General features: G+C 38.6%; 1 protein-coding gene across 1 annotated transcript in view; it reads right to left on the reverse strand.

The window, feature by feature from the left end:
* Positions 1–27,434, reverse strand: part of SCUBE1 (signal peptide, CUB domain and EGF like domain containing 1) — a 193,101-nt gene that overhangs the window by 159,914 nt on the left and 5,753 nt on the right. The window contains exon 3 of the mRNA XM_021535496.3: positions 973–1,101. Coding sequence (XP_021391171.2) covers positions 973–1,101 — 129 coding nt within the window. The remainder of the gene's footprint in view (positions 1–972; positions 1,102–27,434) is intronic.

Raw genomic sequence — 27,434 nt, forward strand, 5'->3', positions numbered from 1 at the left:
TGGACTTCACTACTTTGCTGCCCCATTTCTTGAATTTCATTTCAAATATCTCAGTCTTTATAAAGTAGAGCTTCTGCTGACACAGAGAAAAATATCATTTTTACACACTGTTTTATAAACATCGCCTTGAAATTAACATAGGACTGTACCAAAACATGGCCATTGCATTTATATTGGGAATAGTGAGAAAGAGTTTCTAAGAACTGGAATTTAACATAAAATGACCAACAAGTAAGCAACTTTGGGAAACTGGACATAGCAGTGTAGGCAAGTGGTGTGAAGAATTTAACGACAAGAACATATACCTATGTAGCTTCTAGGACAAACTCACCCTATTTAAACCAGAGCAATGGCCATGAATCAAAAATAGAGATCTCCAAATCCTCAGACTGCTGAAGCAATGAAAATCCTGCACTGGGCTTTTCACAGCCAGTGGACACTGTCCCTCCAGTTATTAGTGATTAATCTTTCTTCTGCCCTGTTTCATTGTCCACGTGTTCCCTCCTGCCTTACTTGTACTTCTAACATTCTGTAATTTATGTTCACACACCATATCCTAGAACTGTATTGCCTGAAAGGGGAAAAAATGGAAGGGCAAGCTCAAAAGATATGACTGGGATTACAAAAGTTGAAAGAAATAGACAAAATATATCTCAGTATATTTAGTATGTTTAACAGACTATTTTTCTTAAAGAAGAAGCCCAAACATCCAGCAGAGTTTTTGGAGGTCAGGGTTTTCCTCAGCAATATTAAACATGGGCATACTGCTTTGAGCACGTCGAGATTAAGAGTGACAGCTGTAAGGCTCTGAGCTAAAGCACACTAGGGCCAACACACAGGTTTGAATGGATCCATGGTGATCTGAAACAAGTCTTTACTGAAGACATGCCAGATGATAAAATGCAGCAAACAGATCAGGAATTCTTGCCACAGCCATGAAATGAAAGTCTCTTGCCAGCATTCACCACTTACCAAGACAGTTGTGGCCATCGTGGGCTAACATGAATCCATCGTAGCACGTGCACCTGTAGTTGCCTGGAATGTTGATACACTCGTGGACACAACCCCCATTGTAGAAGTCATTTTCACACTCATCGATATCTAAAACACAAGAGGAAGAAAAAGAAGCTTTCGTAAAAAGAGAATTCTAACAATACAGAAACAATTCTACAGCTGAGCACGTTTTTTGATATATGCACGTCCCTAATTTTTCTTGTAGGCTCACATTGCTTACTTCAACATATGGTCAGAGACTGAATATATCAGGGTGGTATTTGTCTGATAAGCCAATATATAGAACAGTTTTTCACCAAATAATTCAAGTATCATCACAGGAAACAATGATATATTGTCAAAAATAAAAAAGGAATACTTGATTTGGGTACACTTTATATTTAAAGTGTAGTTTTTATTTTCTGGCTTCAAAATAATTAAGCAGAGAATGAGTGAAACCTCTGACTTGTAACAACTATGTGAAGCATACTATTAATATGGCATGAGACAAAAGTATGCCTTTCATAACAAAAAAACTATAATCTTCTGTATTAATCCACATACAACAAGAACCACAAAAAGTTCAGTATTTTATTCTCAGAAGATATGATAGAGTTGTTTGGGGTTTTTTCACACTGGCCTTAAAGAGGTATCTTAAATAGAATCATAAAAGATGAGAGATGGATTCTGCTTCAATTACAGACAATCCTGTCATGATCTTCCCTCCCTCATACAAAAAAATCACTTTGCTCATTCTAGAAAATGCAAACTTTCTTCTTTTTGTACACTGTATTTTGGTTTATACATAGAACATCAGTATCACAGTCACTCTTGTGAATAATTAAGTGGTGCACATCAACCAGCTAAAAATACATAAACAATTAAAGATAGCCTCATGGTTTGATAAGTATCAGGTCTAAATTTGTGATGTTCTAGACCAAAAACCACAGCTAATCTCCCTAAGTTAGGCAGCACGTGATAAACAGATGAAGTTACCCTTTTAGAAAACCACCTGTTAGAATATCAGAGTTACCCCAGCATGACATTTCAAATGTGCCTTCCATTGCAGAGGTGATTGACATTTTTTCTGAATTAGGTTCATGTTCACACAGATTTTTCCCTCTCTTTTTTAAAATTTCCTTTTAAAAGCTTAAAATTTCCTTTGAAAAGCTCTTGCTACCTGGTATCATAGCCAGTGCCACCCAAAGAGGACAAGGTGGTTTGGGCAAAATCAGACTCCTCTGAAGAGCCACCTCAGACTCAGCCACTCAGTGCCTTCACCACTGCTGGTCCTTGGATTGAGGATGGCTGGGTTTGTCCCTCCTCACACAACCTGGGAGAGCTTCTCCCAAGTTCTGTCGCGAGCCCTCTCCCAAAAATCTACCTTAAACTCAGAATTCTCTGAAGTCCCTCTTTTACAACCTCTTGTACAACAGCTCTGAAGTCCCTCTTGTACAACCACCTCAGCAGCTTGAAAAGGGAATGACAGGCAAATCCAGCTGGCTATTTCATAACTCAGCATTTGGCACCACGACAATACCAGAAATACAAAGCTGGAGAAAGGACCTTCCAAACAAAAATACAACCTGCTGCTTAAAGGTAAATTTCCTAGTCTTTAAAGCACTGCTCTTTTTCAGAAGGTTCTCATGTTTTACTAACAATTTCCATCCACGAGTTGTGCAAGTGCCCACTCAGCACAGCCTGTGGTTCTGCTCTACCTTCCAAGTGCAGTATGAGAGCAAAAAGAGCCATCTGTGATTTTTCTTGAAAACAAGAACCAGCAAGGCAAGTGCTCATTCCAAACAACCTGCAATGCAGTCTCAGAAACTGCTGTCATTACACCACAGCTCCATGTCCCTGGGTGCATATTCCCAAAATGTTACAGTCTGGTTTCCACTCAGCAGAAATTTGCAGCATTCACAACTACTCATGAATATTTCCAGAAACTTCCTGTTGTTCTCTACAGGCTACAGGTACAAAAAGAGAGCTCTACAGTAATGCCATGTTTTAACAAGCCAAGTCAAAAAGCATCTAACAGGATTTTGATGGCAGGTGTCTCAGGTGTTCCCCTCAGGACACTCAGAAAAAATGGCATTGTCATTTCAAGGTTTGCTCTTAACTTTTATCCAGCAATGAGTCTTTTCAGAAGCAGCTGTTACCACCTGTTATGTTCCTCAGCATCAGACTGCCAAGGGTTGAGCAATTAATTCAATTTTTTTTTTCAAACAATGAATCAAACAGTACTATTTGTTTAAATAAGCACCTTCAAAGGGGACAAAAACTACCAAAGAAATGTGAAGCCTTTTGAATGACTGCCCCTTATATAATAGTTCTTTCTAAAAAGCTGCACTGTAATTAGCAGCACATACTGATGATGCAATATAAGCACTCAAGCTATGGAAAAGGTAACACAACAGATAGAGAAACCACAAAAATAGCAAAATAAACAGATTATTTTAATCTCATTCTCTTAGGAGTTCAAGACACAATTAATATTGCAAAACAGTTAGAATATTATTTCTCCCTTTTGCACCCCAGTAGTATAAATGGAACCAAATATTCTAAATCCTTTTCAGGATTAAATGTTGTGTGGTTGTTTTTTTTTGTTTGTTTGTTGTTGTTGTTGTTGTTGTTGTTGTTGTTGTTTCTTCTCTCCAAAACACACATAACTATTAAAAGCTTCACCTGGCAGGTTGAACTGGAATTTCTATCTCCAGTATGGCTAGCAAAAAACCAAGGGGCTAAGACTGGTGTAGTTACATTTCCAGAAAAACCAAAGCAAAAACACACCAAATACCCAAACAAAGAAATCCAAACAAGGAAACCTCACAAAAACTTGCACAAAGCCTACAAAGTCCAAATGTTGAACATTTTCGAAGCTCCAACTGCCAAGAGAAATGCAAACAATGTGACCACCACTCCATTTTCTCTTTTACCTGGAGGAAGACATTCTTTAAAGAATGCCTCAGTGTGCAACACCTGTAATTTATGGACAGAATGCTACATCTGACATGCCAGAATACAGCTTCCTTAATAAGCTTCATATTGAGTAAAAGTAATAGGAGTACATTTAGTCACATAAAACCTGCAACCTTGCTCTTCATTTTGTCTACCATAAGCCTCAAAATTTGTAGGGGCCATCTGTGTTAATTTCCTTTTGGGTAGGTCATATCCTATCATTCATTTTTTCCTATAATTGATAGAATTGGGTGTTAATCAAAATCTCAACTCTAAACACCTCTGAGAAATTAAGCTTTCCCTGCTAATTTTGTAGCTTCAAATATCCTTAACATTTTTAGCATTTGGTGTCTTAATATTGTCTTTCATCATGAAGGAATTACCATAACAAAAACAAACACAAAAACCAAAACCCAGAGGAAAAAAAATAAATGTCTGTATTCAACCATGAAATTGTGATGGATGTAGGTGCATCAACTGATGAATTTGCAACGTTTCTCAAAGGGAAACCTGAAGTTTTGTCTACACTGGCAAAATACTTATGCAGTTTTCAATTCCTTAAATTCCAGCTGTTCAGATAGGGAACTCTTGGGATGTTCAGTGAAGAAATCACCTTAAAAGAGAATGGCAGTATTTCCACTCCAAGAGAAATTAAATTAATTGCAGGAATTGTGGGAGTCTCAGACAAGAATTAAATGCACCAAAATACTAAGAAGGTGTAGAGACATCTTTAGTACTGACACAACCTGTCAAAAACCTATTTGAGCTTAGTGTATTCAAAAAAGACAGCAAGTCCCAGTCCCAGGGCTGGATGTAAGGATATCCTCAGATGCTGGCAAAATAATTTTGATCATCTCTTTCTGGAGCTGATTCAGAAAAATCTCAAAAACCCACTGCTTGTTTTAAAAGTTTTCAAGTAAAAAATGACCAGGAAAAAAAAAAGAGGTAAAAAGACACTTGCTTACTTGGGTATACTAGTAACTGTACTGGTTCAGCTATTTACCAAGGTGAAAGAGGCTTGGAAACTCCATCTTAATTCTTTCTGGAAAGCAGAGGTGAATCTTTTTGTTACCATCTGGAAACAGGTCTTGGAGCACATTCCTAGGAGCAGTGGTGTTAAAGAACACCCACTGCATGAGACAAAAGTTATTATGCAATGCAAGCATCCAAGAACCTTTTAAAAAAAAAAAACCCTAGACAAGTGTCTGAGAAAATCTGAGGATGTGTTACCATGAGGATGTGCTGTAATTTGCAGTTCTTGTATTTCAGTTATAGGAAGAAAATTTGAATTTGTTTTAAGTGACTTTATTCTTTTTAGTTTGATGGGACCTGTATTTCCATTATACATAATTGATTCTTCTTTCATTATTAGAGGTGAAATTGACCCTGCCCCAGGATTTGTTTAATTTGTGTATTCTGCCACAAAGAGATGGAACTCTCATAAGCCTCACAATGAAGCAGCTCTTCCAGAAGCACATGCAACTATAAAATGCTCAAAATAAAACAAGAATCAAACTCTTCTGCTTCCCATATCACAGTATTTTAGCTTTCTGTTTCAGCAGAGAATAGAAGACACATCAGCATGCAATAACTGATGTCCACAAGACAAACCAAACTGTAAAACAAGGAAGTTGCAAAATGCCTGGTTCCCATTTTGTCTAAACATTTTCAGCAGTGTCATGAATTCACTGAGTGCTAATCATCTTTTCCAAGCAGTAACCAGCTCTCCTAGAAGGTGGCACAGAATTTATGCCAAGAAAGTAAAAGTCTACCTCCAGAAAAATTAGATCCCACTCTTCGTTGCATTACTTGCAATTAATTAAGTTCCTGAATGTTCTAAAATCATTCCAACACATGCAACAAACTTTGTCTGCACAGCTACAGATCATCATGGGCACAGCTACTGAAATCAAAGCAAACGCCTGCATGGATTTGATGAATTTTGGATGAGTGTCACAGCTAAACTGTCACAAGAAGCCTTATGGCTATTAACATGCAAAAGGAAGAATGACTGAGGCCTGGAAGTCAATGAGCCAAATTCAGTGTTCAGTGTTGAATTCCACAGATTTCTGTAGAAAATGGGAAAGTGTGCATTGACACAATTTTTATCTTGGCATCTGTCAAGGCCACAGATCCCAACACTCACAATGCAACAGAAGATGTTCAAAATAGGCGTGGGATTGAATGAAATCTGTGTCCATTTTGAAGTATTTCTTGACTAGCAATATAAGTGCAAGATCTGGAGCTAATTTAGTAAACAAAAACTTCAACTGACTTTGAAAGAAGTAATTTATGTGCTTGGACATTTTAAAATAAATAGCCAAAGAAAGCTGTCTGCCCACAGCAACTTCTAATTTACAGAACCACAAACAAAAGCAATTGTGCAGGTATATTATGCAGATGTAGAATATCTCATAAAGAAGCTGGATCCATTAAGTAGACAGAAAAAGAAATAATATCTTTGTAAGCACATCTTGAAGCCTGAAGCTATTTATTTCTTCTGTATCTAAAGAAAGAAAATTTTGATATTCATCTTCCTTTATCTAACTGCTTTAAACCAAACACTGCCAAAAAGACACTGTGGAGACAGTAAATAACATTGCCCTTACAAACTTGACAGGAAAGAAACTGTGCTTTACCTTCTTGCTTGAACAGGGGTTGCTGCTAGTCCCTACAGTGGGCAAAGCATATCAGATGCAAAATTTTCTTTTAGCAGTTGTCTTCTGCTAAAAAATGTCATCCTACAGTTCTGCAACAGCAGCATCTTGCCTGCTTATCCACAACTATTTTGCAGCAAAGAATACTGCAAGATGCTGGAGCCTGTATTTTCATGTGGAAATATTTTTCACTTTTATGGCTTCTCTACTAAGAGCTGTCAAAAACATTATTGATTCTTGATTGAGTTTTGGTCACTGTTCCTCCTAGGGCTAATGCATCATCCTCATATTCACAAAAAAATACAGGAAAAAAAGGCCCACCCCTACTATCTAAATCCTACACAACTTAGAAGATATTTACAGTGCAGAATCGTCTTCCTCATTGCATAGCTTCAAGCAAGCTTGATCTCAAATTCTTGTGAAAGAAAGTCACCTTGTAAAATCCAAAGATAAAACAGCCTGAGATGAAAACTCAATCCTACAATTTTTGCCACTGGCTTAGTGGAGCCAGGAAGACATATTTTCTGGGATTCACAGTAGAAAGATATGTGAGACAGGATCAGCACTGAAATTTTTTGTTCCCATTTCCAATTCAGAACAAACAGCAGCGTGGCACTGACACCACTGCTTTAAAGGAAACAGGCAGAAGTGAAGTTATATGCACACTGACAAGAATTGCAAACAAGTTCAAGTCCTGGATCACAGTTAGATCAGCAACTTACTCTTCTTCATAACTGGGTTTGAGACTGCAAAAGCCATGAAAATAAGTAAAAAATTACATGGGAATATTTATATATTTATATGTATTCTTTGGCAGAGTCTACATTTAATGTATGTTCAGCAGATATATATCACGCTCTGGACAACCTGAACCTAAGGCATTTGTATTTCCCATATCAAATTGCACTTTACTTAAGGAGCCAGTTCCAGATCTAAAGGCCAGGAAAAAAAGCTCAAACATAGGTTAAAGACCATTCTGGTAAAGTCCAGGTGAAAACTGCCAGAAGTTCAGCTCTCAGTGAAACACTCAGCCTAAGCAACAATACTAAACATGTCAGATTCTTACAAAGAATTCAGCATCAGCACATTTAGACACATTTGAAATCTGCTCTACTCTCAAAATTTGCAAAATCTGACCAATGTATGAAGAATTGGGTGGGAAGATGTGATCAGTTATCAATTTCACTCAATCTGACCTGATGAAATACCATTTCCATCTGTTTTGTGACATCAGAATTCAGTAGCTACTCCAAGTCTAAATTTTATTAAGAAAATATTGACACACCAAGACTCATTCAATATTTCCACTCCAAAAACCCCTTCACCTTCAGAGGAAACTCCATTTTTGAAAATCTATTTCCACGGAAAGCTTGTTAAATCACTTTTTCTATAAAACAAATTATTTGTTACATCTGTTCCTTCCTGAGATACTTTATTTTTTTTTTTCACTCATAAACATTAACATCTTTATTCTTTAGATGCTGTGACCTTGTAAATGTTACGCTCTAATGAATCAGAGGAACACAGAGCGCAGTTTTTACAGCTTTCAAGTTGCCATGATGTTTTCAAGACGCTTGTGCCAAAGAAAACTGTAAAATTTGATAGCCATTAGGACTTCTCTAAGAGGCAAGGTCAAAGGTGGGCAGGCTGGGAGCAGGGTAAATTCAGAAAGAGCAGCCGGATGTTTCTCGGTGGAGAAGGAAAAAGAACAGGTACAATGTTTAACATGAGGTTTTTTCAGTGTAAATCCCTCAAGAGCCTTTCCACTATGGGTACTGCCTCTCCCATGTTTTTCCCATTAGTCCGTCCACAAAGAAAAAAAAAAATTCAATTTTACAACTTCCTTCAAAAATGTCACAAGCCCCTATTTCCCAGTATTAAACTGGCAGTAAAATGAAAACGCCATGCCAGTTTAGTGGACATGATTTGGATACAATCTGTGGTATTGTTGTGCTGTTTTTCTGGAAGCCATTTCATCAATTTTCCAGAAAAGATCAAGTATTCTGTAGCAGTTTTGTTTCCTTTCCTTTTGTGGTGGCTAAACACAAAGTTCAGCATGCTTTGTATCTTGCTAAAGTATTGCCTGAAAGAAGTGGGGGGAAATGGGATACAAACCAAACTATGTAAAGGTATGTCCAGCTGGTCAAACAACACACACATTTTTAAAGTGTGAACAGCTTCATATTTAGAACTCTCTTGCCTAAAAGCATTTAGGATACATCTGAAAGACAGATAAGACATCATCACACTTATCACTGCCTGTAGATACGACTTCTAACATTTTAATATTATTTTAATATAGTTTCATAATTTTTCCCCTAACCACAATTACTAACTTCTAATTTTAAAGAGAGCACAGAGATAGCTATTAATGATCCCTATTTTGCCCTGTACCTGTAATTTTTTTCCTTATTATTATTCTGTGTACAGCAAGCATGAATCAAATTTTCAAGTCACACAGAGTATGGATGGCCTTACAGGACTCACCCTCACTGGCTGGGGAAAAAGAGCTTTCAGACACACAAGTCCTTCTCTAAGGAGATGATGAAGCAAGTGAACTGAGTTTATCAGCTATAGAAAATGTAAGGTGTGTTTAGCACTTGCTACTTTCCAAGTTTTAGCTAATGATCTTTAACTATTGTGCACCATACAAAGAATTAGAGTCACATTTAAAGACACAAGTGACGGGACAGTATCAAGCACCCAGTGCTGTAAGCTGACTTCAGCTGACTCAGCTCACACTGAGTTGGTGAATTAAACAAGACAATAGATGATGAAAATCCAAAATTTCTGCAGTAGCTGAATGGTTCTATCTCACAGTTTTGGTGAATAACCATCCCATTTGTCATTCATCAGTAAGAAATATGGTGCCTAGAAACTCCCTTCCTTACATTTTTCTTAAATTCACTTTCCCTTCCTCCATTTCCTGTCACTATTCTCGTTCCTGTGCATTTCCCTCTGTATTTAAACTCTGAGTTTGAAGAGTGGAAAGAACATTTTTAGTGGCTGGGCATTGATATGCCAATCAAAGTGACAACAGACACAAGAACCTACCCCTTTGACTCCTTCTCTGAGGATGCCTGATGTTCAGGCCAGGTATTCCTGCCTCAGTCCACACAGACCTTGCCACTGGAAGGTTATCACTGAAGTACAGTGAAGTAAGAAATATGCAAAAATATTGGAAAAAAGGTAACTTGCAAACTGAAAGGTGAGATTTTGCATGCATTTGGTGCCAGTTTCCAGCCACCTAAATACTCTGTATGGTGGCATACATAACACCCCAGCAGCAGCAACAGGGAGGAGATCAAATAGGTGATGTGGAACACTTAGGACCTTACAGAGTTTCTGACTGCTTAACTGGCAAGTCTTCCTACTGCATTAACACTGGGGTTTTACAGAGGCTTTTACCTACAGTACCTTTTGGGTGCCTGAAACCTTTGGAGAGCTAGAATCATTTGTGGGAAAAAATAAGCAGAGTTCTTTCCCTAGGGAACATTAAATGTTCTATTAATGTATGAGTATTACCCCTGTGTGACATTTTCCATTTCGATTAGCACAATGGAAACTTATTTGGGACCATTCCAGTTTCATTTATAGTAAATAGATTTTTTTTTCTCCCTAGATAAATCCAAAATGAACATAATCCTGTATTCAGCATCCTGAACCTTTGATTAGAGCTTGGAGCAGCTTGACATTTGTCTTAATTGATATTTAAACAGATTGGCTGCAAGTTCTTTGAAGCTCAAGTGAGATACCCAAATAAAGATGGATACCTGCAGAGCATGTAGCAGTTTTAGAGTCTGTCTTTATTTAGTAGCTGCCATGCCCGACAAGCTCAAGCAGAGAGGTTTCCTGTTCACAAGCTGTTATGAATGTGAAACATGACATTTGACAGCATTTTTTTTCCCACCACTTCTAAATCACAGCCATTTGCACCCCAATTCCTTCTTCTAATATAAAGGGAGATGTCTGATTCTACATAATATCTTTGAAGTTCTTGGCCATCTAATGGGAGAGTATTTCTGTGTCCTTACTGATGCTGCTGGTGTGTATGCATCCTAATGACAATTGTTTCAGTAAGTCGTGGCAGGAGTTTGTTCCTAGATCTTTAAATTCAAATATGCACCTATCAATTTTGATGTTTCAAGTAGTGAAATTAGCTCATTGATACAGACATAATTCCCCTACTTTTTTTTCCCCCAGACTCTGCAGGAATCTCATTCTCAGATTGCTTATCTCCAAACTTATTGCATTTCATTTCTAAATGTCTGTCCACTGACAAAGGGAAAAAAAATCCCAGCCTTCAATTCTGAAGTAAATTTCTTTATTACCTATCAGTGAATGAATATTAACTTTTTTAATGTGGCCCTTCATGTAGGAGAACAGAAGGCTGCTTCTGGCCCATTTCAGAACAAGTCAGTGGCAGATTGTGCACTGTCAAATGAAGATTTCTTGGTATCATAGAGCACATGCTTCCTCAGTCCCTGGCAGAATGACACTTCTTCAGTTTCAGGCTGAAAAAGCCACAAAAAGTATGAGAGGCTACAGAGCAGTGGTTTTCAACCTTCCTGGATATGAGGAACTAGTATGTTTTCTAGCAGAAGTGGAAAAACTCCTTTAGCAAATGTACGTCTTGAAAAGGTTTACCTTTTCAAACTATTTTTCCCACCTGTACTTTAGCAGTAGTCCTTGGGCTACTGCAGACTCCTGGCTGAAAACCACTCTGCTGTGCTGGTTAACCACTTGTGGAATATAAAGTAATTTATATCATGTAAGATTTGTAAAATACAGGGCTTCCTGCCATCCTGTATCACTTGGTCAAACTTCCTACTCTGTGCAAGATGCATATCAAATATTAATCTTTCTAGCCTACAAAACCTGGCAGGACAGTCCCACACAAATTATCTGCCTGTGAGCAGAGCAGCTCTACCTTAATTTTTTTGAAAGACACTTTGAAAATGCAGTTGAGTGTCTAAGGTTCATGCTGATGACTGGCAGAAGTGGGAGAGGAGGAGATCAAAACAGTGATCTAGAAGACAGCATTTTTGATCTGATGCTCTGTTTTTCTTATAACATTAAATAAAATTTAGGAGATTCAGTAGTACAGGGAAATATTAACCAGTTTTCTCAATTTTATATTGCTGCTGGTGTGGCCTGCAATGAGGGAATCACGTGTACAGGGCTGCCTTTCATTTCAACATTTACTGAAGTCATGTGGCTACTTCTAAACATGATCCACAGGGAAACCATGAACTTCTGTTCCCTGCCAGACCCAATACTTATGAAACCCCAGAAACCAACTCTGCCTCCTGTTTTGCCACCTGTTCCCTAAATACAGACAAATTCATGCCATTCCCTTTTGGAACTCAAAATGCCCCTCAGACATTTTTGGAGCTTCCAGGCCCAGGTCAGAAGCATTTGAGACCCTGGCAGGCAGCTGGAAACAGCTGTGATTTTGAGTTTGAGCCATGGAATGATTTACCAACTTTGCAGGAAGAACAAGAAGTCACAAAAGTTTAGACATTATAGTAGAAGTAGTTACAAAGTAGAGGGAAGAATTTTTTAGTGTTGTACAGGGGGGTTTTAACACCTGCACAGGGGGATTTTTACTTTGTACATGGGAATCAGAGATTTTAAGACAGAGGGATTTTTAGCCAGTCCTGTCCTTCCTCTTTCTTCTTCCTTACCTCCATGTTTTTAGTGATGTTGGCACTCACAGATCGGTTTAGAGTAAAAGAACACCATTTAATATAGGTATTAGAGAAAAGCTGTAAACATTGAACACATAATGTACCATATAAAAGATAGCAGCAGCCAGAGGCAGAGAAAAAGAAGAAAAAGTCAGGGGTCAGAGAGGATGTCAGGGTGTGTGTGTGCCTCTGCCTGAGCTGCTGAGCAAACCACAGCAGCCAGAGAAGAAAATCTTTTAAATAGCTTATAATAAACTGCCTTGAGACTGAACAACAAGAGACTGCTGAGTTTTTCTTTAGGAACACGAGTTAGAGGAGAGACTTTTCCACCACACCACACCAAGCCATCAATTCCCCAACAACATCCTTGATGATCTGAAGGCTTCTCAGAATTTTGGTTTGCAGACAACAGCAAAGAGCAGGGAGTGCTCTTTACTACAAGGAGTGCCACTCTCAGTCCTTCACAGGGATAAAGGCTGTGACTCCTCACCCATTAAACTACAGCTGGCTGGGTGGTACCTTGGCTCATTAAAACACAGATCCTTCTTTGGTTTAGAATCATCAGGCTTGGTTTAGCTGTATATAGTTTTTCTACCTACAGAAGCTTTTATCCAGTCTAGGAGGGCGTACATGATGGTTAAAAGGTTGTAACACACATGGAATGCACTGAAAAATGAGAGTATTGCTCATTCATTAGAACTCAATGAAAAAGAAGTCCCTCACACTCATGGTAATTAAGACTCCAAAGTACTTCTGATAAGAGTAATCTATTAATACTAGCATGTTGCCTGATTTACAAGATTAATAACTTCACATTACATCTCTTTTTTATCCAGGAGATAGTACTGAGCACTTATTACTTCCCTTTTCTATGGTGTTAGGAAGACTTTTCTTAAAAAAATATTTCAACGCTCCAGCCTAGATATAGATGAATGATTTTTATTTAGTTTAAGTTTTCAGGAGAGTGGTGTTAATTTTGCTTATCAGTCTCTTGCAGAGTAGTTTTAGGAAACTAACAGTAAAATTAGTTGAGATGACCCTAACTAAGCCATTTGCATGGCTCATTTATGAGCTTGATACATTCACTTCAAAAAGATCTAAGAAGACTAAACTGAATAGAAATCATCAAATATTTACAATATTTTTTTTTTAATCTGAGATAGTCCTGCAAAAAACCTTAAACTCATTTTTGTCCACCACCTTTGAGTTCTGTGCACCATCTAGAAGGCAAAAAAGTTACTAGGCTACAAATTTTATTACTATTCAAGAGTTAAAGATGACCAAATCACACTTTGTTCCCCTCATAAAAATTTAAGCTTGTTACAGATTTGTTTTTCAGCATTTCACTTCCATTAAGTTAAATCTTACTAAACCTGTGATAATAATGATGATACTCTAAATGTGAGCACACACAAGCACTGCCTGAAACAGCTCACAGCTCTAAAAGCTTTCTCCATCAGGACTGTACAATCACGAAATGTGGAGCTATTTTCAAGATGCCAAAACAGTTGGCAATTTTGCTGCACAACTCAGAATTCTGGCACAGCCTCTCTCAGCTTCTTAACAACAATTCTGTCTCCACAGCATGCAAAGTACCTGCCATGCAGTTTTGCTTGGATGTACAGACTGAATGTTTTCCATTTTTTTTTGAAAGCATGGACCTGGCCAGTATCAACAAGAAGCCCTAGATGTTGCTGTAGTTGATGAATGCAAAAGGCTTTTATTTTCAAACAAATACCACATTGATGCAATTTTTTTTATTCCAGCTATTTTAGTCCCAAAACGGAGAACACAACCCTACTGATATGTGCTGACAGTTCTAAAATTTTATCCACAAAGAGATTTATGATGTAGGCTCTCCTCAGTCTTTGAAAAGGCCAAGCAAAAATTAGTCTTGCAAACCAGAGCCCTATTTATCACCAGAGACAACTAATCACAGAGAAAATTTAATAAACAGTGGTAAGTAGCCTTTGGTTTTCGACCTTGGGTGTGCAGCCACTGTCCACCAGGGACATGAATGTACAGATAGTGAACAGTAGCAGGCAACCCACTGGCTTTTCCATCATCATTACCCTCTCCAGACTCTCAAAACATTTCCTGGACTGTTTGGCAACTGGAGAAGAAAGCAATACTAGGAACAGGAATTGATGAAGTCACACACTCATCTTTGCTGGACATGAGGTAAGTGAGGGTTAGATGAGGCCAGGCCAAGCTGTACAAACACCAATTTCATAGTAAGGAAAGTCCAGGAAAAGTGCTAAGGATGAAATTTAACATTCAAATCTGAAAAACACCATTGCTGACCTGCAAATCATCAAATATTTCCATTTATAAGCTGTGCTCACATCTGATGTTTGGACAAGAAAAGGAGATAGGGCAAACGGATGCAATTTCACCTTTGCCATGAAATCAGACAATTTGGCTCCACTGTTCAAATTTCCTGTACTAGAAAGCACACACAGCTTCCATTAACACTATTAAATGAATAAAGGCTGAAACTGCAGATACAGGAATAATAACATGGGCATTTGCTGAAAATTGAAGAGTGCTCATATTCATAGCCTGGAAATCTTCCTTTGGGAATTTCAAGCAATTTATTTTTTCATTATGTTGGGGAGAATGTTAGGTAGAGAGAACCAAAGAATGCCTACAATTTCTGTGCAGTTTTCAAATAATAATCTGCTTTTGACTGAATGTACCACAGAAAGCCAAGCTGTTCTACTGGACTGACCTCCTCCCCAACAGCAGAGAGATAAAAGTGGCTAAGATTATAGGTATAATTGTTTAGTCTTGTAGAACTATTTCCAATACTCTCATGTAGATTATTTCTTCTGAGATGCCTTTCACAAAAATATTATTTTATTATGCAGATATAAGCAAAATGGAGACGTCTTGCTAAAGTCTTGATTAACAACCCAATAAACAGTCTGGGTTTGGTTTTTTGGGGGGTTTTTTGTGGGTTTTTTGTTTGGTTGGTTTTTTTTAATTGGACAGTACATCCAACATAAAACTAGGCATTTGAGGTGTCTAAATGTTCTTCATGAATTCCACAGGCTTCTTTCTAGAGAATCCCTTTTTAAGCACTGACTCTGGTGTATATTGACAGTATTTCTAAGATACATAAACAGAAGTCCAGGAGAGGACACATTAGAACATCCTTGGTTATCCACTGAAAACTGACTGGTCAGCTCACCCATAAATAATATAGGATTTCAGCCTCAGAAAAATTAGGCTGAAATATGAAATAATAGGGTTAGGGGTGTGCCCCCACAGCACCTGATTTAACAGTGCAGCCATCTGAAGTTTGGTGAAGCATCCAGGTCAAGCTTTTCAAAGTACTTAAGTATTTTTTCACAACTGACTTGAGACTCTCCTTAATGAAGTCTCATTTTCAGAAAAGTGTGAAGGCCCATCCTTCTGAACACGCTGTTAGCTGCCAAGCCAAAAACTCAAGATTTGTAGGGTTTGCCAATGTAGGGAAACACAGTGAGGTTAAACCACACGAGATGGAAGGCTGCAAAGAGACACAATTACCTGTTCTTGCACAATTCTTTCCCATATTCTGAGCACAGCTAATCAGCTGAATAACACTATGAGTTTTGCAGAACACCTGGAGAAGCAAACATACATATCTGCTATTCCTATTCTGAAGATGTCACTGAACACAGTGATTTGAATGAAACTTCTGGCTCAGGAGGTCTTTAAGTCTCAAGCTGCATTCTTCCTTTTCATGTTTTCTCATAATCTACTGTAAGCATCCACTGCTGGCCACTGTCAGAGACTGCACATCAGGCTGGACAGATTTTCAGTCAAACTTAAAAAAAAAGTTTTATGTTTGACTGAAAACTGGTCTGGCCAGCTTACACACTTTTGATATGAAAATACAAATACACATAGGTAGGGACCAGATTCTTTGCATCCACTGTAAAGAGTCCTGATTTTGCCTTCCTGTACTGGATATAATTTAATAATCTCTGTATATTCCATCAGCACAGAACATGAAACTAACTGGACAACAAGGAGAGCTTCTGAAAAATGCTTTAGAGGGTTTCCAAAGATCTGATAACTAGGCAAACAAAGCTGACATTCAAGAAAGTCTGTCCATCTCCATAACTGACACAAGTGACTTTTAATGCAATTTTCTCCCAAGGACATGTAGGGCTCTAGTAGACTTAGCATGTAAATGACTTCTAATTTGTGTTTAGTTCATGCAAGTAGGTGATACAGCATTAAAAGCAAAATTAAAAAGCATTGCAATTAAAAATTCAGAATTAAAAGCACTGCAACTTAAATAAAGGTATGATCACACAGCCTAGAAGTGCTTTCTGAGTAGGATGCACTAAGAAAAAAATTTAAATTAAAAAATTAAGAATATAAAACTGAGACTGGGAGAATGAATTTTATCATGATCCAATGATAAATACGACAGCTTAAAAATACCACGTCCTGGTTAAATTCAAAGCACAAGTACAGAATATTCTTCATTCATTTCAATGGAATTTTAATCTCACAGCTGCAGGCTCTTTGCCACAATACACCTCATCCAGTTTTGTAGATGCCCACATCTGTGTCAGAAAGAAGACACTTATTTCCAGGATATGATTTATCTGACCTATTTTTGTCTCCAGCAATGCAAGGCAAACTGCATGAAGGAAATTTCTCTCCCTCAACCATAAAGAGAAAGCAAAGCAAATGGTTGAAATGGGCTGATCTCTACTAGTGAGATCCACGTTTGGAAAGATGAAATCCACTCTCTGTCCTCTTCAGACAGCCCTGAAAAGCACAGGAGCTCTGTTAATACACCAAATGCTCAACAGGAAGAGCCAGGACCTGCCTCCCACCCAATACAACAGACTTGATTTATTCTGAAATGTAGGTCTCTGAAGGAGTGCAGAGACCATAATCAAGTGCCTGAGCCCAATTTCAATGTTGAGCTAAATGAATTATAGGGTGTATTATTAATGGCTGTAAGTGACTGACAAGGGTTTGCCTGAGGACAGACAAATGCAGGAAGTGAATGTTTGTATTGATTCACATGTTAGTCCTGCAACTTGTGACCCCAGAAAACTTTTAAAACAAAGGCAGAACCATGTTTTCAAATTACCACAGGAAAAGTAAAGTAATCCCACCCCCACCAGTCAAACAATTTTACAGCCAGCAGACTGCACAAAACCACATGGAGGAGATATTTTTAATTAAGTGCAATACAAGGAAAATAATGGTTACCTGTATTCAGTCTAAACAATTATTAGCAAAAGGGCCTTAGTATTTTCAAGTAAGCCATTTAAGGAAGGCCAACTGTTTTAAACATAGGCTGTTTCCGATTATAAAGTAGAGCTTTTAATTAAGATTAGTAAAGCCTAATTCAAGCTATAATTTGGTTCCTTTAGTTAGCAAATGTCTATTAAAACCAAGCAATTAAGGTTAAATGGGTTGAAGCATTTAAAGCACTCCCTCCTGCTTCAAATGGTATAACAGAAAAGACTATGTCAGTGACTAATACAGACCAGAAGACATGTATTAATTTCCCTTAAGTCTTTTTACTTCCTTGTTGATAATAAAGTTTATTGAAGAAGAAACTCTTGGTAAACTAAGTTTCCAGTGGAACAATATGTTGTTAATAGTTTAAAAAACAAAATATAAAATATGAATTCTCTAGTTTTACGAACTTTGTTCCTATTATGTTTTTTCCTTAATTTTATAAATAGCAATAATAAGAATATGCACTAAACTTCCCAGTGGCGTATTTCTAACTTCTGATAGTTGTGCTCATACTTGGCATGGCCTTAAGCATAGATGTTGTGTGTGTACTTGACGGACAAAGGTAGAAGTAAACTACAATATGTACTACTTGCATTAATGGACTTTTAAATCACTCCCACCTCACCTTCCATTTCCCATTTTTCCCATTTTGACAGTTTGTTCAAAGACTGATATTCTTCATGCTTGGTCCCATCTTTAAGATCAAGTTATTTTAGCAAGTTCAAGCCAAATAGGGTAAGCAAATCAAGGCTGTATTCCTGAGGGCACAAGAGCCTCCCCTCCATCCCTCTGCCTGGCTGTGCCAGTGCCCATTTCCAGCAGGACTCCCTGGGAGCATTCACACTCAAACCTTTCACTGCCTTTAGGACTCTTCAGAACTCCCTCAAAGCACCCAAATAAACCAAACCTTTCACCTGCTTTTTGGACTCTTCAGAACTCCCCCAAAGCACCCAAATAAACCAAACCTTTCACCTGCCTTTTGGATGCTGCAGAACTCACCCAAAGCACCCAAATAAAACACATTTTTAAAGACAACAGGTTGTCCTTTCCATCAGACAGAAAATGCTGTGTGCAGACAGGACCACTGAGGTGCTCTCACAGCTACAAACACTGGGGCTTTCCTCAGCGAATTGCAGCATTAAGGAAACATGCCAAACCTTCCAAATAATGTACCCCCAGCCCTAGAGTCCAGACTCTGGCTAACTCAGGCCATGTTACCCTACTAAGAATAAAGACTGTTGCTGTGGAGCAGGCTACAGCATCTCTCTGTTGCCTTCCATACAGACCACCAGAACACTTGTCTTAAAAACAGCTCAAAATTATGACTAGTACCTTATCATAACATTGATATTCATGGACATCACCGTCCTTTCAGCCTAACAAGTACAAGAACATATTCTGGTAGCTCTTTTCTAGTAACTCTTTTTTGGTTTTGTGCAGCAAAGTCCAGTGAAAGAACTCAGAAATGTGCATTGGAAACTTCTGTATTAACTCAAGGTAAAATGTATCATTAAGCTGTACTAGAAAATTAATGACACTGCTGTTGCTACCCTGAACAGATTTCTGTGTATTTCCTAGTTATAATAAAAGCTGAAGCTTTTGGTTTTGCCCTGGAAGACCACATGTGATGCAGTCAACAGGTATTTTTTTAAAATGTAGTTCTTGCACTTCCCTCAAGAAAAGGATTTTAAAAAAAATTCAAAACAAACAGTGAAAGGTATTAAGTGCCAGAAGGATCAAGAAAAGAAATACATTTAATATACACCTAGATGTGATTGTTAATACAAAACTTCAGTGACAACACCTTAGAGTTTACCTGTACCACAAAAAATTATCTTCCTAGTAAACAATCATACTATAAACAACTTGATGGGCTTGTTTCCACTGTTAAAGCTTTTGAGAAAACTGTATTATAAAGGTTCTTTCATTATGAAGACATAATCTCCTTAAATGTAAAACTGTGTGTATACAGAACAAGCTGCTGCCATTTTCACAAAGTGAAACATTCTATCTCTAATGAAACAGATTATATCCAACCAAAGCATTTGAGTATTCAGGTTTTTATTTCCAGACAACAGCCTGAGGTTGTCTATTCCTCTCTTACACCCATTCCCTGGTTCACTCTTCCAGCAAAACAGTCCCAGGTCAGAGAAATCCTGGCAGCCCTCCTTCCCTCATTTGTTTCTTGCACTTTCAATACCTGTGCACACTCCCATCTGAATAGAGGTAAAATAATTTCCTTAGGAATTCGAGCCAAGCAAAAGCCAGAGGGTTGCACTTGTGTCTGCCCCTCTAGTAGCTGAATAATGCAGCCAGCCTCCCTCAGGGCTTTGGGTCAGTTCTGCAGCACAGTGGGCCCATGCCACCACCAGAGCCCTGGGGAAAACCCCATGGAAAATCCCAAATCAGGAGCAGGAGTGAACTGTTCAGAGCACCCGCCTTTGCAGAGGATGCTGTACCAAAACCTGCACTAAAGATCAGGTGAACTCCACCATTCTGCAAGAACTGGGCTGCTCTAAGAGAAAAGTGGTGGACAAGGGGAAGAAGATGCAAAGAGGAGCTTTGATCACATGCATCTTTAGACAAGTTGGAATACACCAGGAAAAAATGGAAATTTCTAAATAAAGTTGGACTCTGGGGCTTTGTAGTTAGAGAAAAACATTGGCATGTCTCCAAGTCACAGGTTTTATGGAATCTTCTTCCAACAAAGTTCTGCAAACAGAGATGTGCAAACAGAATAAAGACACAACTCTCCTTGGTAGAGACACAGACATCTCTAGAGATATGAAGCCAGATATCAAATTCCTTCAATGCATGTGCTGCCAAACTATTTAGATATGCCTTACCTAGCCTACTTATTCAGCAAAGCAAATACCCCACTTACTTCAACCCCTTTTCTACCATAACAGGGAAACTGAAAGTTCTGCATGTGACCTCTGCCTCCAGATAATGAAATCAGAACAGAGGCACTTCAGTGCAGTTCCCCTCTTACAACAGCAAGAACTAGAGTGCACAGCAGTAGCATCCTGTAGTATTTTCAGCAATGATATGTCCAAAAAATTCCCATTTCTCTAGAGATTCCCCTTGTTTGAAGCACCTCCTTCAGCAGCACCATTCCCTCCAGCAACATTAATAATGACTAAAATGGTATTATGCATTGCTCTTGGTTTTTTTTTTTTCCTTGGTTACATTTTTAATGCTCTCTGAGCATGATGTTAAATGTAAGGACTGACAGTAATTCATGCAGATTAAGGTATGGGAAGGGCAGTATGAAGGTCAGCAACCTCACCCTGAGATAATAAATGAAATTTGGCTTTTATATTCCCTGAGATAACAGCTCATCTGCTTAAAATTTTTATTGTAAGAATCAGAATAATCTGAAAGTTCTCTATTATCATATTTCTGATTCTTTGATGGCTGTACTGTAAAACATTGTCAATAGCTGTGAAAACATGGTCTTGAATTTGGTTAAGTTGTCTATGGGTCCTACAGCACCAAACAAACCACTAAGTTTAGGTCTAAAGCATATGCAAGATCAAGGTCTTAAATTGCCTTTTTAAATGATGCAGTTTTTTTTTTTTAAATTCCTTGGTCACTGAAAGAAAAACTGCGGCCTTCTACAGGCTCCAGAAAGCAGCACTGCAACATAAAACAAGGCAGAAGCTTCAATTTAATAAAGCACTCAAACATAATTACTTAAAAAGGTAACAGTTTCTTAAGATTTAACACATGCTTGAGTACACTGGTGATCCATGGCACTTGAACAAAAAAATTATTCCAACTGCAATGTAAGGGTATTCCTTTTGCTCAGCATCTTAAATGTGTAGAAAAGTCTCGAAATTTCAAGGGGGTCTGCCAGACCCTATCTTCAGTTTCTTATAACTCTGCCAAACTTTTATGTATGAACTACGTTTTTTCTTGCAAGGTATAAGCAGATCATTTTTTTCAGTTGAAATTTAAAACAAATATATATATATATATGCTAAAACAAACTAAGGAAAAAACCCAGGAATGTAGCTTTTTTCTAAAGGGATTATATATTATATCACTGCTTTGCTATGTTTAAAAAAAATCTCCCTCAACTGCTTCAACAGATTTAATACTCTCAGATTTTGTTTCCAATAAGGTGTCAGGGAGTTACCTTTCAAGAGATTTCTCAGGACAGAATTAGATGGTCAAATTACAGCTGAAAATTTACCACAAAAAACATTAGCCATCTAAAAATTCATTAACCCCTTCCCCTCCCCAAAGAATATAATAAAATCAAAGCTCAACAAGCATCTGCTGAAATTTAGGCAGCTGAAGTTTCCAAAATGTCCTTCTTGGTAGGTGTTTTTTTTTCAACCTCATGCTGAGTTTCACACCACAGTGGCTCCAGAAACTAAACCAGCTTAGGATATCTATTCACCTTATTCACCACCACTTTCTCCCTGCCACTAGTCTCAGCCTCTGTATCCCAGTTCATCAACTTTTCAGTGCAGAAATGCTTACAGGGCATTTTGGGGGTATTATTTCAGTGATATTCTTCACAGAATAGCCCCACATCAATTACTCTTGTGCAAAAAAAAAAATAAAAGAGCACCATCAAGGAAAAGGAACTTCCTAAATCAGTGTAGAGGGAGTACCACTCCTTTTGTCACCAGATTTCATGCATGTTTTCCCTACAAATTCCTGCCATACATCCTCCACCCCAGGACTGCCTGAGGTTGGCCAAATTTAAGGCTCAGAGCTATCCTGGGCTAGAACAGCCTGGGACTGGTACCATGGGTACAGGGGCTGTATCCACCATCCTCTTCCTCACCATCCATGATTCCCATCACTCCACAGTGTCCTGCCAGCATGGATGCTGATGAACAGAGAGGATGCTACTTGGATCAAATACCAGAGTAGACAGAAGCAGCATTAGTGCAGCTTTTCTGGGCAAGGGAGCAGCAGAAGGTGACATTCCCTAACTCCTCCTCTGCCATCATCCCAGCAGAGGCTCCCTGACCATGTCCTGCATCAGCCTCAGATCAAAGAATGTGTATTTCAGCAGTGCAGTGAAGACACACATGAAGAAAGTGCCCATAAGCAAAGAGGAGCTAACAAATGATGGCAATCAGCCAGGCAAAGATGTTTTTTCCAGCCACTGAGGGTCTGCAGGGGGTGGAAACAGCAGGGAATGTGCTGAGGGACAGGTGAGCTCTGAGCTGCTGATGGGGGCCAGGAAAGAGGTGCAGAAAAGGGAGAAAAAAAAAGAAAAAGGGGAAATCTGAGAGCTGGCAGAGCTGTTTTGACTTAAAGACAAAACTCAAGGGAAAGGTCCAGTAAGGGGCACTTAGAGCTGCCAGTTCTCCTGGCCCAGATGTCTTGCTGTGGGACACTGGCTCTCAGAATAATGCTGCTGTAACTGCAGCAAGCCACTGAGAGGACAGGGGAAGGAAAGCTAAATGAAATAATTGAAAATACATGAGAAAAGAACAAAAGAGAAGTAGGATTTGCAGTAGGGAAATGACAAGGCTAAAAGAATAACAGAGTACACAAGATAACATAACCAAGACTGCAAGGAAAAGGGACTCCACCAGAAGTAAAGGTGACAGGTGGGAAAACAAGGAAAACTGAGTAGTATCTGGCAGATGCAAAAAAGAATTAAGACAAAAGAAGGACAGACCTATTGAGCTTAGCACATTTCATTTATGCTGCTTCATTCCATTATAATTTTCCTGGCAGTTGTGTATCTGGGTGGAAAGAAGCTCCTTCTAAATACCAAGTTTACATCACTCCAGGAAGCTGACCTGGTTTCTGCAGCTTAGCAACTGTTGAGGCTGATGAAATTTTATGTATAAGTTCCCAGAGTACCCATAGACCATCCAGCAGACAGGGAGCTTATCAACTATTTAGAGAAGGGTCCTTGGAAAAAAACCTCCTTTTTTCCAAATTGAGAATTACATGTAATGCTGTTGAAGAATGAGGCCCATGTTTCATATTGGATTGCATTTCTTTATGCAAAATATAGTGATATTTGTACCCAAGAAGCATTCTGGAGAGAAAAAAGAAGTTGGAGTGAATGTTCTTTTTCTAAGTCAAAATGGAAGATTTCCAAAGTGGACCACCGGGGGAGCTGTTCACTGAAGCAGCATTATGGGCTGTCAAAAAGCAGCTCTGAGAGGTAGAACAGGGTAGGGAAGAAAAGGGAGAGGAGAAAACAATGGAGTTCGTGACACATGGGGACTGATGGCCCTGGGAGCAGTTAAACAGGGCATGCCATCCCAGAAAAGGGATATTCTGGTTTTAGTGGGTGAACTACTGAACAAAGTTGGGAAACTAAAGCAATTTGAATAAATAAATAAATAAATAAATAAATAAAATCAAGGCTCAACTCTGACCAAGACAAAAGCCCTATTCACTGAACAGAAAGCAGCATGAAGGAGGAAAAAGAAACAAGTTATCATAAACTGTTAATTCACTTAGGCTGTAATAAAATTCTGATTTAATACAGAATACTCAGGAGTATTTTCTTACTTGCAGCTATTTCTTCACTTCTCCATCCCCCACGAAAATTCATCCCCTGATGCAAGTTAGAAAACTCACAAGTCAGAACTGAGTGTTAAATAGTACCAGACAATTAAAACACAAAAAGGAGAAAGAAAAGAGCAGAGATATAGAAAGCCCCAGAAATTCAGTTCTGTGAACACTTTTATCAGCCTAAACCAAATAAAATGCATCAATCTACCCAATAAGAGAAAGAGGAAATAAAAAAAGCAGTTACCAGCTCAAATCAAAGAAGCTAGCTTATATTCTCTCTCCTTCATTTTTTGCCAACATATACTGCCTCATTGTGAAAGCTGTTCTCAGTGAAATCAGCACAGAGGCTCATCCAAGGAAGATTTGACCCTGGAACAGAAATCCCCATAAAATTTGGAGGTGGCTGCTCTGTGCTCAGATGGGCTGCTGCAAGCCAATCTCCCAAAGCCAGAAGCACAGGCTTGGAGCACCAGGTCTCATCTGGAGCACGGCCTTAGGGGAGGGTGACACGAACTTCCACACATGACATGTGTCACACCATCTGTCAAGGCACTGTAACCCAGAAAGCACAGCAGCTTCAGCACCTAATATCCACTGCAGACCTCAGTCAAGGAGATGAAGGGAGTCCTTGAAAGTTTTAATTCACCTTTTACTGCAACTGGAAGAATCATCAATCAGGAAGAAGTTACTTAAGCTGCCTTGTTCATTTATTTGTAGTGTTTTTCTTAATGTAGATGATCGTTCTAGATAAACAGGCAGGTGATGGTGATAATCTGCAATGAGTGCCTTTATTTTTGATTGCCCCAATGTCAGCACCTCACTGGGTTTAAGCATGGAACAATCTCAAGAGAAACCATTCCTGCTCTATCACAGTATACTGAGCTTCTGCATATGTCCATTTGGAAACACAGACCAATTGTCCCTTCTGACCAGTCCTCGTCATCCTCAGTGGGTTTGGGGATGTGAGGCTAAGTTTCTACATGCACCTGTTAGATCTGTTTTTAATGGATTTTAAACAATCTTAGAAATTGGAAAAACATCTTGTCGCTTTCATTCTGCAGAGACAGACAGAACAAGTCTAAGCTCACTAGAGTTGGGCAAGCATCAAGATGCCAGAGTTTCAGAAACCAAACCCAGCAGTGTCCCAGCTCTCCCAGGAGATCCTTGCTGAAGATGACTCACTAAAGAAAGAATCACTGAGAGTGGATTTGATGGGACATCACAGACCTCTTAAAACAAATGGGATCATTGTTCCACTTAAAGGATATCCAGAAGCACTTTACTTACTTATCCCTGCAGACAAAAGGAGGCTCTTATATGAGATACTGGATTGGGAGCTGGGAAATGAGAAGTCTGCAAAGTCCTGTGTTTCCAGGTTTATTGATTCAGAGCAGCCCTGTCACAATATTTGATTCACTTTTGAAGAGCATGAGAAGAACACAACAGACCATAATAAAATGAAAACCCAATGAGTGAGACCATGAATGAGCTTCTTAAGTAAATGAAAGATAAAAGAGGTCAACAAGATTAAAATTATAAGAGGAGTATAAAGTCAAGCCTGGAGAGTCAATCATTATTATTTTAAATGAAAGGGACAAGATGTTTTTCCAATTGCTAAGATTGTTTAAAATCCATTAAAAACAGATCTAACAAACAGGTGCATGTAGAAACTTAGCCTCACATCCCCAAACCCAGTGAGGATGATGAGGACTGGTCAGAAGGGACAATTGGTCTGTTTTTCCAAATGGACGTATGCAGAAGCTCAGTATACCGTGACAGAGCAGGAATGGTTTCTCTTGAGATTGTTCCATGCTTAAACCCAGTGAGGTGCTGACATTGGGGCAATCAAGAATAAAGATTATCACCATCACCTGCCTATTTATCTAGAATGATCATCTACATTAAGAAAAATACTACAAATACATGAACATGTGACTAACTTAAATCCCTAGAACTGCACAATCCCACTCACCCAGCAGTCAAGCAGAACTGTTGCTGGTATAGCACAAATTTCCAACGTGAAATCTGAAAATCACCCTCTCAGGGCAGACTCTTGTCATGGTATGTGTGTGTTGCCCTCAGTAAGAAATCCATCAACAACATTATGAAGCTTCACAGGAGAATTAAAAAAAAAAGAAAGTCCAGCTGAAAGCTGTGAGCACTTCTCTTCTGCACAGAAAGTTCAAGAAACATTGCAACAATGGTATGAGATGAATAATTAAAAGAACTGAAGCAGAAGTATGAAAATACTATGAAAGACAGTAGAAAAAATGCTCCAAGAGGAAAATCTCAGTCAGTATGGGAAAGCACAGAGTAGAGTGTAACAATTCAGAAGCAACAGGTCCCAATAAACATGTCTTAAGGGTTCTACATGTAAGGTATATTACAAAAGGAAAAAAACAGCAGCTAGAGCAACTTACTGAAATTACAGTCCCACTGAGAAGAAAATATAGCCTAAGGAAAAAAAAATCAACCTATAAAATAAACTTAACACTAACTGGATATAAAATGTCCATAGGTAAACATCAACCAGCAACTATACAGAGTATTTTAACCATTAATGGCATGAGAATTTGAAGTAGTCATGGGTTAAAAGCCCCAAACAGCTCGGTTTGAGAGGTAAACCCCTTCCTACATTGTTCAGTGACAGAATATCCTACAACTGCAAACACACAACATTGCATTGGAGACGAGGAATGCTCTGTCAGGGGATAAGGAACCCCAGGACCTGGAATCCTTTTGAACTTTCTGGAATTTCCATTGCTTTGACACAATTTTGTTGAGATATCAACCTGTGGGAAAGCCAAAATTCAATGCTGAGAAGGTAAGGACAAAGTCCTATGGATCATGAAAGATCATGCCTGCAGCTGAATCCAGCCCACTGCATTTGAGATCCTGACTAAAATCACAACAGGGAAGACTTCTTAGGTAATAGCAGGTGTGCCAGGGCAAGTAAATTAATTAATTGTGAATAAATGGATTTTGTATATTGATTAGAAATAGAGAGTTAGTTTTTAAAGGTTATCTGGGTTGGACATATTATTCTGTCCTATGAAAATGCCAGCTAGAGAATTTGTGTTCAAGGGACATTGATACATTACATGATATGGGAAAACATCATACCAATGCTGACCATGAGGCTTCACAAAGCGTAACAGACACCTGGTTAAAGAAAGAAAAAAGGGCAACTGAAATCTACGGAGAGAAGCAGAAGACAGGACACAAGAAGAATGAGGAACTCTTCTGTCTGGAGAAACAACTGCACTCTGTGGAAAGAAACAGATCAAGTGGTTCAGGCAAGAAAGTTAGCCAGAGGAAAAAATGAAGAAAAAGATCTGTGAACTGAAAAGTCATCCTTAATCTTCGTAAA

This window comes from Lonchura striata, chromosome 5 (genome assembly GCF_046129695.1).
Source record: "Lonchura striata isolate bLonStr1 chromosome 5, bLonStr1.mat, whole genome shotgun sequence".
Classification (NCBI taxonomy): Eukaryota; Metazoa; Chordata; class Aves; order Passeriformes; family Estrildidae; genus Lonchura; species Lonchura striata.